The sequence below is a fragment of the Pinus tabuliformis genome, chromosome 7, assembly GCF_031772625.1.
Source record: "Pinus tabuliformis cultivar Carrire ecotype Pingquan chromosome 7, CPIR1, whole genome shotgun sequence".
In the NCBI taxonomy this organism is placed as follows: Eukaryota; Viridiplantae; Streptophyta; class Pinopsida; order Pinales; family Pinaceae; genus Pinus; species Pinus tabuliformis.
In genome coordinates this window covers 310,751,842-310,768,940 of record NC_142293.1, presented here as the reverse complement: position 1 = coordinate 310,768,940, position 17,099 = coordinate 310,751,842, and the positions used below count along the sequence as shown (strand labels likewise).

Genomic DNA, 17,099 nt, shown 5'->3' with positions numbered 1-17,099 from the left:
GCTCAACTGAGTTGGTGTATCTTCTCCAAGCCCCATCGACTTCTTCTTATAATCCTTTGTTGAGACTTCAACGACCACGATTAAATCTTAATAAATGGCTAGGATTAACTAGAAATAGATCCTTGTATTTTTCTAGAACATTCTCACCATGACTTAATTAATTCTGATTAATTAATCATATTTCCTAAGTTGAAACTTAGGAAATATTAAAAACTGACTAATAAATCTAATTAAGTAGTCTCTAGGTGGAATTTCCAGAAACGATTTCTGGGTATTGGAGAATACATGTATTCTAACGTCTCCACCAGCTAGAAGACATCCGATGCTATAAAAACTAACCCTTCCTCTTAGTGAGGAACACGTTCTAGTGTTGTTGCCCCCTGTAGCAACACCCTGTCTCTGCATCATCTCTTGTCATGTTGCTGATGTTTGGCTGCTGCTGCCCACCAACTATTGCACAACTCTGATATGTGTTGCATCTGTGCTGCTGCTGACCCTGCAAAACTGCGGCCAACACTGCATCTACATTGTCACTCCCTCTCCATTTGCTGCTGCTGCAACTGCAACATCTGCAACTAAAAAGCATCCTAAATACTGAATCAACTGTGATCAGTATGATGCATCTGTCACCTGAGTCTCTGACTGCTGCTAGTATCTGCACTGTCACTTATCTGCTCCGCTATTGACTCTGCACTGTGCCAATTGCATTGCTGCCAACTCTGCACTGCACTCCCCAACATCTGACATGCAACTAGACTCTACATCTATCACTTTGGCATCTGATTGCATCTACTGCCACTGATCCATCCTGCTACTGAATACTGTGGGCTCCCGTAGCAAGGTACTGATTCAAGAGGTGGACCTCCTCAAGAATCCTGCCCATCCGTAGCACTTTGAGGCTACAATACGAGGTCACCCCACTTTACTCTTGGGGTTATGTCAACAAACACGGTGAAGGCTTCCTCCAGCCTGGAGTACAGCCTATCAATCTCTACTGATGCTGCCTGCTGGTCTTGCTTCTCCTCCTTTTCCTTCTTCTTGAGAGGACATTGGGTGTTGTAGTGGCCAAGCTCACCACATCTGAAGCACTTGACCTTTGACAGGTCCTTCTTCTTCTTTCCCTGCTCCCCCTGTCCCTAATCGGGACCCTTCGATGCGAGGGCCACGCCAAGGTGGTGCTAGCCCTCTCATGTCTCAAGGGGTGAGACCATCCTCATCTGAGCCTTGGGTCAGTTGCCATCCCTTACAAATTGCTAAGGTTGCCTGGGGGCATGACGGGTCTAGGTGCATCATCCCAAAAGGTCATCAAATGTAAGGCAAAGTGCCAAAATGCTTTGGGTGCTGGAGGTGCCCAAGGGTGTGTGTGATGCTCTGTTGCTACTTGGAGTCCCATGACTGTCAACGCTTCACTTGTGGGTGTCAATATGCTCCTCTAGAGGCCTGGGTACCTGTGGGTCTCAATATGCTTCTCTAGAGGCCTGGGTACCTGTGGGTGAGGTGCCTAGGTCATGGTTGTGGAACCACTTGACAATCACAACATAAAGTCTAGTGCAAGCAACTAGTCATTAGGTACAATAATCATTTTTGCATCTAAGTGAACCAAGATTGAATGTAAAGGGCTATTTAACACTTCAAATAAGGCTTCCCTTCCAAAATTTGGGGCTTTGAACTTGCAATGGTGTCTCCTCCCTAGGTAGGAGTGGCTAAAGGACAACCCCTTTAGTTGTTTCCAGCCCCCAAGGGGAAGTAACATTTCCTTAGTCTACCCTTTAATCAATAGGTGTTATGTGAACAATGATGGTAACAGAGGGGAGAAGACTTCATGGCCAAGTGCCATTGTTAAAGGGACCAACATGATGGGGATCCACATCGTAAGTGTATAGATGCGGGGAGCGTCCAATCATGGATGCATGAGCTACCAACCCGACCTTTGTTTTTCCACCCATTTTGTGTGCCTTTTACTTTTGCTTGGTTTTTCTTTGTATTATTGCTCATAACTCAAGGGGTTAGAGCTTGCTTTGTATGATGTATAATAGTTGTATACCCCTTAATGATGAGGCAACTCATTGCCCATTGGGATTGGGACATGCAAGGTTCCTTTCACGATGTATAGGAGCAATATGGTGCTCAGGAATTGGGTGATGGCCATAATGAGTGAGGTAGAGCTCATGTTACGTTTTTGCCCACATGCTAATGTGTATGTCATGACCATCTTTTGCATTTTGATATTCTTTCTTTTATTTTGCTTGTGGCTATTATATGCTTTTTCTCTTTCTTTTAGCTGCATCAACCTCTCAGGGCAAGGTTTTGGGCCCTACCCAGGTATGAGGATGTATGGGTGCCAAATCCCAGAGAACCAATGATTAGTTGAACCTAAAGAATGGAGGTGGAATAAGGGCTTGTAATGTAAGATGGAAAGTGGTAAGTATGGAATAGGGATAGATGGAACACACTATCTCAATCGAGGCTTCCCAAGTAGTGCCCATCCTATACCCCTTGGGTCATTAGGAAGGTCCCATTCGACTAGGGTCGAAGATTAACCCTCCATTTAAGGTGAGGGAACAAGATCACAGCCAAAACCCTCCTTCTTCCAGGTCACCCCATAATCCATATCAAAAGCCAAAATACAAACAAGCATAAACACCTGATTGCAAAATGAATAAAGTAACTTTTGATCGAAAGCCCACCTTCGTCCATGTGCTCTTGCCGGATGGGTGAAGAAGGCATATGACTGATGTAGGTGGCGGAGATAAAATGGCATGTCATAAGCTAATGTTGGCTGTTAAGGGCTGCTGGCTGGACGGCTGGATGCAAAGTGTGGGAGAAAAAAATCTCCTATGGGGTCACCAGCTTTTGGTGGGTAATAGTAACAACTACCACAAAGTATGCCATAGATTATTGCACTTTGATGTTTGAGAGGTCTCTTATACCTGCTTTTGACTTATGGCTGTTACCTTCGTTATTTATTATCACTTGCCACCCATTTTTTGTAAAATGCTGTATTTGTACGTGTTGTTTTATTTTCTTAGAATAAAAAAATATGTACAAATAGAACAAGGGGCGTAACCTCCAAGTCTTTCTCACAACCTATAACTGCCACTGAACTACAAGGATCCCTTTCTCTGCTGGTGAGAGAGGGAAGCCCATGAAAAAGCGAAATGAATCTTGCATTTTTAGACGGTGACAACTACCACAAAGTATGCCTTAGATTATTGCACTTTGGATGCTTGAGAAGTCTCTTATACCTGCTTTGGACATATGGTGGTGACCTTTGTTATTTATTATCACTTGCCACCTGCTTTTTGTAAAATGCTATATTTGTACATATTGTTTATTTTTTCTTGGAATAATATAATGAACATTTAAAAAAACAGAAAACTCAAAAATACCTTCCTAAAAGGGAAAGCAATATCAAATGTTCATAACTCAATTCTCAAATAATTATCTTTTAACCTTTTATAAGTTTGTAAGTAGTCTCAACTCAAGGATAAATGTTCTTTGTGTAGAATTCAAGTTATCATGCCATGTAGTGTGTGCAATACGCATGGACTCTTCAATTTATGTGAGGGGGATGTATTGCCAGGTGCCATGCATTCTGGACACATTTCCCCTTAGGAATGAATGTTTCCCTCATAGAAATTGGAAACTACCTTGACTGCATCTGGCAGACTCTCGGGTCTGAAGATTGCATGACAGCTTTTGAGAGACTATAAGCAACTAATGCATTGATAGCATGGAGTCTCAGAACTTCAACAACATTCTTTATTCCACATGCACTTGCATAGGTAGATCCTCAAGTTCACATTTTTTCTAGATTGAGGTGATGATAATATGCAGTTACAATTTACACTAAAGGAATTGAACAATACTCATGGAAGTGTCAATAAAGTCTGCACAAACTATATATTCTTGGAAATCAGTACAAGAATATTAAAACTTATTTTTTCCTGACTTAATTTACTGGAATTCTGATATTCATATTATGGTGTCATATGCATATTTCTGAGCTTAATTTGTTGTCATGACTCCTTATGCAGGATGAACTACCAAATGAGCGTAAGATTGTTAAGCTCTCTGAATATGCAGCAAAGAATCCATTGCGAATACCAAAGGTTTTTCATGCTATCCGTTCCTAGGTCTTCATTATTTTAGTAGTTGAAGTCTTGGTTTTTTTATAGTTGAAATCTCTAGTATCTACAGTTAGGGCTCCCCTTCTCAGGGACTGCAGACACTGTTGTATTATCTGCTAGCTAACAACACATTCTATCTGCATTTGTTACACATCCCCTGTTGTCTTAATTTCAGATTGCAAACCTTTTGGAGCAAAGGGGTTACAAGGAATTGCGCAACGAGCACTTTGGATCTGTCGGTGTTATCATGACTGCATATAGCAAGCTACTTTCATCATGCAAGGACCAAATGTAAGTATTTTGAAATCCAATTGTACTAACTATAGTTAATTATATAGTATTAGTTTGAGGTTGGCAACAAGCTTTATTGGCTCCTGAAAATTACTTTGATGTATTATCACTTGTGTGTGTGTGTGTGTGTGTATATTGTTTTTTCTATGATCATGTTTCTAATAAGTCATTATAATTATTTCTTCGAAATTTCTGTACTATCATCTAGGTTTAACTGAGCTTTACAAAGACTGCTTTGGAATCTAGCTCTAATCGAGCTTTAAAAAAACTGCTTTGGGAGCCTGTTACTGTGTAATCCCCAAATTGGTTGGTGTGGTGGATCAAGATTGGCTGGGTGCTGTGCTTTCTAAGGAGGAACTCCTTGTAGCTCTTTCCTCTATGAAGAATGCTGTCTCTAGGTATAGATGAATTTCCTTGTGAGTTTTCATAGGCAATGTGGCTGTGTAATCCCCAAATTGGTTGGCGTTGTGTATCAAGATTGGCTGGATGCTGTGCTTTCTAAGGAGGAACTCTTTGTAGCTCTTTCCTCTATGAAGAATGGTGTCTCTAGGTATAGATGGATTTCCTTGTGAGTTTTCATAGGCAATGTGGGATACATTTGGTGCAGTCGAATGCTAGATGGTTTGTGGGGCTTTTTCTTAGGGTAACTTGACATTCTCTCTTAACTAGCAGGGTAGAAATTTAATTTTTAAGAATGCTTTTCGTGATACTCTTGGGGGATGGAGGCATGTTACCCACCAAAAGTGGGTAACTCATGGGAGAAAATATTTCTCCTCATTTGTTCAGCCAGCCAGCCAGCAGCCTTATGATGGCCCACAGATAGCTTTACATCAGAGCTCTTCACCTATGCTCTGGTCAATTCTCTCTCCCATCTGGCATCCTTCTTGAAGGAAGGTTTATCTATTGGAAGGTGCACTAACCATTTTGGTGACCATGTGATTTCTTTTAATGTTTTGGGGCATACTAATATGGAACACATGCCAATTTGGATGATTGATAGCTCTTGTTTATACTTTTGTTCCCATGGTTCACCTGGGAGGTTATCCTTTTCCCCTAGTCTAGTGTGACTTCCCTTGAGGTCTTTCCTTTAAGAGGGACACGAATAAGAGACATTGATTGAAGTAGATAGCCCAAGGTAATCCATACTTGACACATTCCTCGTTTCCCTTATTATCCACATCCATTCTTTGGGTTGATTGTCATTTGTCATTGGGATTGACACCTTATATTCTCATCTTTGAATCAGGGCCCGAAAAATTACCCTAAGAGGTTGATGCAGATGAAAGAATGATAAAAATCTATGGAGGCACAAGAAAAAGAAAAATGGAAAAGATGGCTGGGACATAGTAAGCATGTAATGGAATGAAGGAAAGACATACACGCCATGACTTAGTGAGAAATCAGTTTGTCTCAATCAATGTTACTTGGGAGGGGAGCGAAAGCGGGGAGCGGGAGGGAAAACGGGAGCGAGAGCGACATTTTCAGAAGCTCCCGGTTTGGGAGCGAATCCCGGAGCGTTTTTTATATAATATATATATTTTTTATATTTTGATACATATATGTCAGCAAAAACATGTAAAATAATGAATAGATATAAAAAACAAAAAAAACATAGATTGAACCATATAACAACAATCATCGAGAAGTTATAATCTTCATCTACCACGTCCGCAAGTTAGTAACATAGTAACATACAACATATTGAGTCTCATGATTCATCAATCTTAAAGTTTCAAGCTTTCAAAATTCAATATATAACATTTATCATCATTGATCACCAAAGTTGTACTTGTAAGCTAAGTGTAACCATTACAACAAATAATATCTAACATGAAATGAAATGTTATAAAATGAAATGAAACAACTTTCAACTTTCATGAAGCATCATATTCATAATTCATTACTAATGAGTTATAATTGCCAACTTCAAACTTAAATTGTCAGATATTGTTTAAAAAAATATTATAATAAATATGAAAGAGTCAATAGTTATAAAAGCTACTAGAAACCAGAAAAGAGAAGTAAATCTATTATCTATTTCTTATGCTTGGGCCTCTTGCCACCACGAGCAATGTCTAATTTTTTAGTCTTGTTGGAAAATCAGGTTCTTTGTCATTAATATCACCCTCTAAGCATTAATATCCAGAGGTATCTTTGTCATTACCTTTGTATCTGTATAGGGATCTTTGTCATTAATATCACCCTCTAAGCATTAACATAAGATAGAAAAAGCATACCATGTCAAGTCAAGATTTTGTTTGAGTGATGCGTACATTTTTAGGAGGGTCATGATAGAGGAGTTCGACAAACAATGTCACTAACATCAAGGTACATAGAGGGATTTGTGCTCTTGATTAAATACGAGTTCCATACCCTAATACATGACAAAATTCAATGGAAACATTAGAATCCCCCAATCCTGAAATCCTGAAAAACTGATAAGTCTGCTGGATTTTGAATTAAATATAAAATTCTACTTTCTCCATATGAAATCCAATGAGGCCGAAACCACTGTCAAACATCCTGAGTCATTTCATGGTAATGTTAAAATTTTAAGTAAAAGGATGAAAATGAAGATTAAGGAAAATGTCACTTTTACTTTAAGAATTTAACATTACCATGAATAGCATATCAATACTAGGGCCTAGACTTGATCATTAAGCTGCCCCACTCAAAAATTATTTGTTTCTTTAAAAAAAAATGCATTTCGAACATTACTACAAAAAAAAAAATTGCAAAAAAGGCAAAACGCTCCCGAAAAGGCAGGGAGCGAATTTTTTTTTAGGGAGCGCGCTACCGACCCGCTCCCGAGTCGCTCTCGCGCTAGATTGGGAGCGGGATCGAGGGGGCGGGGAGCGCTCCCTTGCAAAATAGGTCTTAATTAATTCTGATTAGTTAACCACTTTTCCTAAGTTAGAGACTTAAAAAATAATTAAACTGGCTAATTAAATCTAATTAAGACAATTTTCCTTAAAAACTTTTGTTGGGTATTGGAGATAATTAATCCATCTGTGTTTCTAGCCTCATAAACACCACCTGAGACTAGAACACTCGTCGATGCTACACAAACTAACCGAGTGCACGATTGAGGATGTGATTAAGAAGATCATGAAAGTGAGAAGGAAGCATGGAATGAGATCCTCGCAAGATGAAAAGGCTTTAGCCATATGTTGTGTAGGTGACCGTGCTTGGAAGGAAGTTTGCTGCTTTGGTAGATTCGGGAGCTACTTTGGGGCATAATAATAACAACATGGGGACTATATTGTTAGTGCTATGGGCAACATGATGCAACATCATGAGAGAGGATTGCAGTGCAGATGTAGTGTTGGGAGGAAGGGCCAGTAGCAACATGGATGCAGAGGGAGCTGTCGTACAGATGTAGCAGTGGTAGTGGTAGGGCCATGGGCAGCAGTACAAGATGGAACAGTGCAGAGGATGTTGGGTAGGAAGGCTTAGCATCAACACAGGTACCGGTGCCGTATGATCAGGGTGATGCTCAGTGGAGGAGTATTACTAGAGCACATTCCTCGCTAAGAGGGAGTGTTGATTTGGGGTAGCATCGGATGTGATCTAGCCATGAAAATTGGTGGAGAGGCTAAAGCACATGAGATCTCCAAGACCCAGAAGTGGTTTGGGGAAATTCTGCCCGGTGAAGGAGATATTAAAATAATTAATATATTTAATGGGTTCCTAAGTCTAAACTTAGGAAAATAAAAATGTTAATGGGTAATAATATAAAACTGGGTTAGAAGGTTCTAAATGACATGGATCAAGCCAAATATAATCTTAGCCATTGATTAGAGATGTAATCTTGGTCGTTGAAGAATCAACAAAAAAAGTATAAGAGGAGGCTTTAGGGTCAGTTGGAGATACACCAAAGTGATAAGTTGGTTCGATTTTATGAAGCGGGGTTTGCTAAGAGAAATCGAACCAGTGATAAATTTACGGCGAGGGGCAGTGAGTACGAGGCAAAGAGGCAGAGATAGTGCCGGAAGACTAGTGCAGAGGCAAAGAGGCAGACGCAGAGCCTGAGGGTGCCACATAGAGGCCAACAGTGACTGCGCAGAGGCCAGAAGGGCTTGCGTCATCCACGTAGAGGTTGCAGAAGTGACACAGAGGGTCGGAGAGGTTGCGCAGAGCCTCAGAGGGCTGATGCAAAGGGTTTCAGGTTGACGCAGAGGGTCGGAGAGGTTGCGCAGAGCCTCAGAGGGCTGATGCAAAGGGTTTCAGGCTGACGCAGAGGCCAGGAGGGTTGACGCAATGCTTCAGAGTGGGTTGGAGAGGGTTTTGTGGAGCAGACTTTCAGAATATTTTCTTTCGAAGAGAGGTATTACTGCCATATTTTTTTATCTCTGTTGGGTGAGCCAGTTTGGCACCTAGTGTTCTCATTCAAAGCTGCTTAATAATAAAACCCTCAGAACTGCTGCACCGGTTTTCCCAAGTTGGGTTTTTTCAGGGACGATTGTCCAAAAATAACGGTGGCCCTTGTGTGTTTGTTCATTTCTTTCAGTTGTTGATCTGTAGATGGATGAGATTGTATTGTGTTTATTTCAGTGTTTATATGATTAAATAACTTGTTAGTAATTAAACAAGGAGGCGAAAGAAACCAGGGAATACAAATAAAATTTCTAACGGGTAATACTTAGAAATTTCAACAGGAATCACCCGTGACTGCCGATCAAGCGCATTCCACTACTGACCAATCACTGAAGTCTGAGTCCACTGACTGAGGTTGGGAAGTTGGAAGTTGGAACTTGCTTTACCCTAGTGGTACTATGGATGAAGTTAGAAATGTCATGTGTTGTTTGGAGGTGACTCGACACATAATTGTTGCTTCAAGAGGTGCATTTTATAGCCCAGTATGAGGGCGATGTGTGATTTCGTTCATGCTCAATGTGGATTTGACAAATGTCCTTTTAAAATAAAAATAAATAAATATTTAGTTAATAAGAAAACATTGGTTGCAACAAAACAAAGAATAATGTATAAGTATACAAAATGCAATTAATCTTAACACAATCACTCGCTGTACTCACTCACTTTATTAGCATTGGGTTTGCTGGATTTGCTCAAGCATTTGTAAGGTGGAAGTTTGCTTTACCAAAGTAAAATTTTATACTATTTTCATTCAATGGATCAAAGTATCAACTTTAATCAAAATTAATTTAGTTGTTTTTAACATGAATCAGTTTACAACCAACCGTTTATAGTTATTATAAAACTGCCCTTTTTATTTTGGGATATGAATCCTGCCAAACTCTATTATTCAATTTATAGAACAAAGTATAACATAATTAAGATTCCATGAGATCTATATCTTTTATATATTTGCATAATTGTTGACTTAAGATTGACACCGGTTTGTAATATTGATCATATGTGGGATAAAGTATTATGAGCTAATCTTAGGGTGAACCATTATGATCGTTTTAGTTATGGGAATTGCATTTTAACAAAAATTTAGTTAACAACCAACCGTTTATAGTTATTATAAAACTGCCCCTTTTATTTTGGGATATGAATCCTAGCAAACTCTATTATTCAATTTATAGAACAAAGTATAACACAAATTATAACACAAATTATAACATAATTAAGATTCCATGAGATCTATATCTTTTATATATTTGCATAATTGTTGACTTAAGATTGAAACCGGTTTGTGATATTGATCATATGTAGGGATAAAATTTTAAAAGAATGTTCAATGAAATTAATTCACATGGAGCAAACAGCTCAATGATAATACAAAGATATTTACAAGAATAGAAACATCAGGTTTCTATGTAGAATATCGAACAAACAGTTTCATCTAAGAAACTGCTAAAAGAATAAGAATAGAAACATCTAAAAGACTGAGCATTACTAAATAGAGATATAGAGATATATTCTAATACCCTCCCTTAATGCTCAATCTATTTACAACACCAATAGACCCGCGAAATTTTACAAATTTATCAGGACCAAGAGGCTTGGTAAAAATATCGGCGGGCTGCTCTGTGGTGGGAACATAGTGCAACTGAACTGAGCCGTCTTCAACCAGCTGTCGAATGTAGTGGCAGTGAGTTTCCACATGCTTTGTTCGTTCATGAAAGACAGGATTCTTGGCAAGTTTGAGCACTCCCTGATTATCACAAAACAAAGAAGTAGGCCCTGTCTGAAAAACATGCATATCTGCAAGCATACGACGAAGCCAAACTGCCTCACAGGCGGCCTTAACTGCTCCCCGATACTCTGCTTCTGTTGAGGAGAGAGCCACAACCTGTTGCTTCTTACTAGTCCAAGTAACAGCTTCAGATCCTAGACTAAACACATACCCAGCTGTAGATTTACGGTCATCAACCGAACCGGCCCAGTCAGAGTCAGTGTAGCCACTGAGAATAGGAGTGGAGCTGTGAGTATATAAGAGGCCATAATCAGAAGTACCACGCACATATCGTAGCACCCGCTTTGCTGCTATCCAATGATCAGCTTTAGGAGCTGACATAAAGCGAGAAATGTAGCTTACTGCAAAACTGATGTCGGGTCTGGTAGCAGTAAGATAGATGAGACTGCCCACTAATTGCCTGAATAAAGTTTCATCCACAAGAGGAGAGGATGACTGTGCTGAAAGTTTGAGCCCTGGTTCCATAGGAGTCGTGGCCGGTTTGCAATCCTGCATTCTGAACCTTTCCACAAGATTTTTGGCATACTTGGACTGAGAAAGAAAGATCTGATTTTCAGTCTGCCACACTTCAACCCCCAGACAGTAATGAAGAAGTCCCAAGTCTGTCATCTCAAAAGTTCTGCATAGATCTTGTTTGATCCCATGGATCAAATGTGCAGAGCTGCCAGTAATGATAAGATCATCCACATAGACAACTACAAACAAGATATCATCATCAGTATGCTTGATATACAGGTTTGCATCAGATGGACTCCTCTGAAAACCCTGATCTGTCAGATACTGATCAATTTTTATGTACCAAGCCCGAGGAGCTTGTTTCAATCCATAGATTGCTTTAACTAACCGACACACTTTCTGTTCTTGACCAGCAACCTTGAATCCTGGAGGCTGCGTCATGTAGACTTCTTCTTGGAGATCACCATTTAGGAAAGCACTTTTTACATCCATCTGATGAACTTTCCAATTGAACTGAGCTGCTAGGGCAAGCACAAGCCTGATAGTACTCATCTTGGTTGTAGGAGCAAAAGTCTCCTCATAGTCGATGCCTTCCTGCTGTGAAAATCCTCGAGCCACAAGCCGAGCTTTATACTTGTCTAAGGTTCCATCAGCTTTGTATTTGACTTTATACACCCATTTGCAGCCTATGGGTTTTTTGTCTGCGGGAAGATCAGAAAGAGTCCATGTGTGATTCTTCTGAAGACTCTGAAATTCTGCTTCCATAGCCTGTTCCCACTCAGATATACCCTTAGCTTCTGAATATGTTTGAGGCTCAAAAGTACTGTGAAGGTTAGCCATAAGAGCAAAATTGACTGTAGACTGTTGTCTGTTCTTATGCCTAGAAGTTCTACCTTCAAGGAGCTCATCATCCCGGAGATCACCTATGGTTTTAGCCCACCATTTTGGCCGAAGAGAAGAAGAACCAATATCAGGATTAGAGGGACCAATATCAGGAGGAAGAGAAGCAGGCTCAAGAGCAATAGGGACAGCAAGAGGGGGATTAGCTTCTGGAGGAAGCTCAGATATAGTAGTATCAAATCTTGATGCTACATCATCCCTCCCATCAGATGGACTGACTGGAAGAAGAACACTGTGAGGCGGATCCTCAGAACGCTGCTCAGAAGAAGAAGACTGAAAGAATCCTCTCTCTTCATCAAATACTACATCTCGACTGAAGCTAAGTCGACCAGTGGCTATATCTATCAGCCTATAAGCCTTGTGATGATCACTGTAACCTGTCATCATGAGTTTCTGACTTTTGGAATCCAACTTAGATCGCTTAGCAGATGGAATCCAAACATATGCAACTGAGCCAAAAACTTTGAGATGACTGATCTTAGGCTTACGACCAGACCACACTTCTTCAGGAGTCTTCCCTTTAACAGCCTGAGTAGGGGATCGGTTAAGAAGGTAAACAGCAGTAAATACTGCTTCAGCCCAGAATTTGTTTGGAACACTCCGGTGTTGTAACATGGAACGAGCCATTTCAACAACCGTGCGATTGCGACGCTCGACAACACTGTTCTGCTGGGGAGTGTAAGGTGTGGTGAATTGACGTTTGATGCCATGAATATCACAGAAGTTGGCAAAAGCTGAGGAACAAAATTCCCCCCCATTGTCGGTCCTAAGGGTCATGATATTACAACCAGATTCGTTTTCAACTAAAGTTTTAAACTTCTGAAAGGTACTAAGAGCATCAGATTTATTTTTTAAAAAATACACCCACATCTTTCGACTGAAGTCATCTACAATAAGTAAAAAGTATTTGCAAGCAGTTATAGAAGCTGTATTCATAGGACCACAAATATCAGCATGAAGTAACTGAAGTACCTGGGATGTGCGCCAAGATTCTCCATTTTTGAATGACGACCGATGTTGCTTTCCCGCTTGGCAGGCGCTGCATACCCCCAACTGCTGAGTCTGAATATCAGGTAATCCTGACACAAGTCCCTCCCGAGAGAGCTGAGAGAGATACTGCATATTGAGATGCCCATATCGCTGATGCCATAGAGTACTGATGGGAGAGACACGAGCTGCTAGTGCCACTTCTGGAAAGTCACCGGTGTCAAGTAGCCTGTATAGACCATGGTCCTCGAGGCCAGTAGCAACTGTCAGACTGGTCTCCCTGTCAATGATGGAACACTTGTGTGCACTGAACACAACATCAAGCTGAGGAGAATTCCTCATAATCTGACTGACAGAGAGCAGATTAATCTCCATACCAGGAACATAGTATACATTTAGAAATATGAGCGTGCGTCCACCAAACTGAATTTGAACTGTACCCCTGCCAGCAACAGTGTACTTTTCACCTCCACCAAATACAACTGAATCACTGAAAGGTGAAAAGTCAATAAACCAGTCACGCCTGTGAGAGAAGTGGCGTGATGCACCAGAATCAATGTACCATGCAGAGGAAGGAACATGTTCTGAAGACCTTTTAGCCATAAAGGCGTAAAAGGCAGAATCTGTCTGCTCGGAATGTTCTGCAACATTCGCTGTCGGATGTGACCCTCCCTGTTTCTTTTGTTCAGCAGCAATCCTCTGCCTGCAGTCTTTCTTCATGTGACCGAACTTGTGACAGTAATTACACTGTACACTTTTCTTCCTGTTAGGATCAAAAGACTGAGATGATCCTCTCTGCTGAAAAGATTGAGAGGACTGATATTTTGCAGCAAATGCATTTTCCAAGGGCACTGATGAAGTACCACTACCAAACTGCTGTTTCCACCTATCTTGCTGCAGAAGTTTGGTACATAAATCTGAAAACTTCAGATCAACATTTGTGTTTGTAATGTTGAGTGTTTCAATGAAGTGTTCATAAGATTTTGGTAGACTCTTCAGGGTAATGACTACCATATCTTCTTCCTCCATGGTCCGACCAATGGCGTCGAGCTGATCTCGAATGTCTTTAATTTTGTTGAGATGTTCCTGTAAAGACATATGTTCATCCATCATGATGGAGAACAACTAATTTTTGAGAAAAAAAGCTCTGCTTTTATCAGATGTCTCATGCAATTCTTTCAACTGTTGCCAGATTTCAGCAGCTGTCTTGCCAGAAGGGATCTGTGGTAACTGATCATCAGCGACAGAGAGCTTGAGAAGCATAACAGCCTCTCGATTTCGATCATCAAATTTATCTTGATCGGTCCCGGCTGTACCTGGACGAAGCTCTTTGCCCAAAATGAGTTGATCAAGACGCCTGTACTAAAAAATGGTCAGCAGTCTTTGTTTCCAAATGTTATAGTTGCTGCCATTAAAGCGTTGATTTCCTTCTAACATCAGATTGGTGAGCGTGGCCATTTTCTTAAATAAAATACAGAACACTGATGCTCAAAAAAAATTTGGCTGCCTGTTTATCCTGATGTAAACCAAAACAGATGCTGTTCTGGAAAAAATTACCCAGCAAAAAAAATTTTCCCTGTCTAAAAATTAGCAATACTGACTGCTGCAATGTCCAGAGGTCTGACTGCTGCTATAAAAAGATAATTTTTCTTTAAATCTGAGTTATAATGGAGGCTGTCAGAATCACTATGAAGAAAAAAACAACTGCCGGCAGACAGAATTAAAAACGCAGATCGAACCAAAGAAACGGACCCACGGCTTCTTAACAGGTTCACGTCTTAAGTTCTAAGGTTTCACGGTTTTACAAGACGCCAATAAACATGGACCCACCGGCAGACAAAGTGAAATACGCGGATCTAACCAAGGGAACTGACCCACGTCTTCACGTCTTCACGTCTTCGTCTCAGCTATGCTTTACAATGAGTTATGGCAAGACGAGATGTGAAGCACGCAGAGATAACCCGCAGATGTATCCACAGTGGCCACGACTTTGACGAAAATAACTTTGACGAAAATAACCGGAAGCACGCAGAGATACCTGGCCACGACTTTGACGAAAATAACCGGAAGCACGCAGAGATACCTGGCCACGATTTTGACGAAAATAACCGGAATTGAATCCCGCTCCCACGAAAAATTACCCGGATATGTGTGCGATTGCAGATATCGTGAATACTGAATACTGAATTCTGGGGTTGAATACTGAGATTTCACGGGCCACAAAAAATAAACAAGACTTCAAAAAAACAGATAACCTGTTCAACCGATAAATCGACTGCTGCCCCCAGATTTCAAAATGCCGGATTTAATTTCAAGAGAATTTCAGGATCCCTTTCTGTATCGAGATTGACGACTGTAAGCTTTTATCACAATGAGCAAAGCCGAAGCTAAGACTCAGTGAAGGCTACCTGGCTTACAGAGGGCTCGACCTTAGAAAGAAATGAAGAGGATAGCTGATCAAGAAATCTACAGACCCTGAGAGCAGTTTCGAAATGAACTCCTGAATTTTTCAAGCTATGAAAAATTATTTCGAAAAAAAATCCCTGTGCTCTGATACCATAAAAGAATGTTCAATGAAATTAATTCACATGGAGCAAACAGCTCAATGATAATACAAAGATATTTACAAGAATAGAAACATCAGGTTTCTATGTAGAATATCGAACAAACAGTTTCATCTAAGAAACTGCTAAAAGAATAAGAATAGAAACATCTAAAAGACTGAGCATTACTAAATAGAGATATAGAGATATATTCTAATAAATTTTATGAGCTAATCTTAAGGCGAACCATTATGATCATTTTAGTTATGGGAATTGCATTTTAACAAAAAGAAATTTGAATTGGCATTATTCCTTTTCATAAATTTGACATTCTTCTATATTTTTCCTTCATGCCATTAGCTACAACCAAAACATATAACCTTACTATGAAATTATATGGTCGTAGTTGGAGCCATTAGAACACTATCGATAGAATACACTTTCTTTTTTAATATTTTAATTAGAAGAATTTGTAATTAGAACACACAATTATCTGCAAGTGTAGACTTTCAAAGTTTGAATTCATATGAAACGCTGGAAGGAGAACTGTCGAACGAGTGTGAAACGTCCAATATTGAAGAAGGCTGTTTCACATTCATTCCACTGTTCTTCCAGAAACATCAATGTTCAGTAATAAGTACAATTATTTTTTCTTTGAAATATTTAAGAATTAATGCTATTATTAAATTAAAAAAATCACTTTTAAATTTATTTGGTAATCTCCAAGTCATACGGAATATGATTAACCAAATTTAAATTTAAATGGACAATATTATGACAGTGAATTCCAACCATTCTTATTACTCTGCCAAGAAATAGACTTAACACACTTTTGTATTTAAAATCTAGATTAAATATCTACGAAGACTTGAAAAACGTAAGATTTTTTTTGAGATTCATGAAGATTAATAATAATCCCAATCTGAAATTGGCTCCCAAAACGACAATCTAATAAACCTGGGTTTCATCAATGCACTTCGGTTATTGCGCTAAAGAGTTGAGAATCGAGATGATATTTATTACTTAACCCTTCAATATAGAATTCAATTTTTTATTTTCGTCATTTACCCAATTTATCTCTGTCACAACTATTGTCATCTGCAATAAGCACAAGCTAGATTGCCCTAATTTCAAATCAACACAAATAAATGATGCCACTGCTATAATTTAAGATCAACAATAATAACCAGATTGCCCTAATTTCTAATCAACACAAACAAATGATGCCATTGCTATAACCAACCACCACATTGTAGACGAAAAACTGAACCACTTGGGGCATTAAATCAAATGCCAAGTCAAGGACAATAATTTGTTGGCTAAATTTTTTTCACATGAAGGGTAATTATATGCAAAAGGATGATTACAATTGAGGTTAAAAAGACAAGGCAATTTAACTAATAGAAGAAATTACTTTTTTCATAACACTTACCATTTCATTTAAATAATCTATTGTAAATAGACCATTTCATCTATTAATTAGATTATGCTATTTAAAAATACAATTTAAACAATTAAAAATGACAACATAACTATATCATAAACAATTAAAATAGTTAAAATAGATCTTAACTATTTAAATTTATTGATCATAATATTTATAAGAATTCATAATAAAAATTATCT

General features: G+C 39.3%; 1 protein-coding gene across 3 annotated transcripts in view; it reads left to right on the top strand.

Moving 5' to 3' along the window:
* The window catches only part of LOC149247113 (protein SEMI-ROLLED LEAF 2-like), a 336,900-nt gene that overhangs the window by 41,692 nt on the left and 278,109 nt on the right, over nt 1-17,099 (top strand). For all 3 annotated transcript variants that reach the window (XM_089458129.1, XM_089458131.1, XM_089458130.1), the window contains exons 3-4: nt 4,038-4,112; nt 4,306-4,421. In XM_089458129.1, the coding sequence (XP_089314255.1) occupies nt 4,038-4,112; nt 4,306-4,421 (191 nt within the window). The remainder of the gene's footprint in view (nt 1-4,037; nt 4,113-4,305; nt 4,422-17,099) is intronic.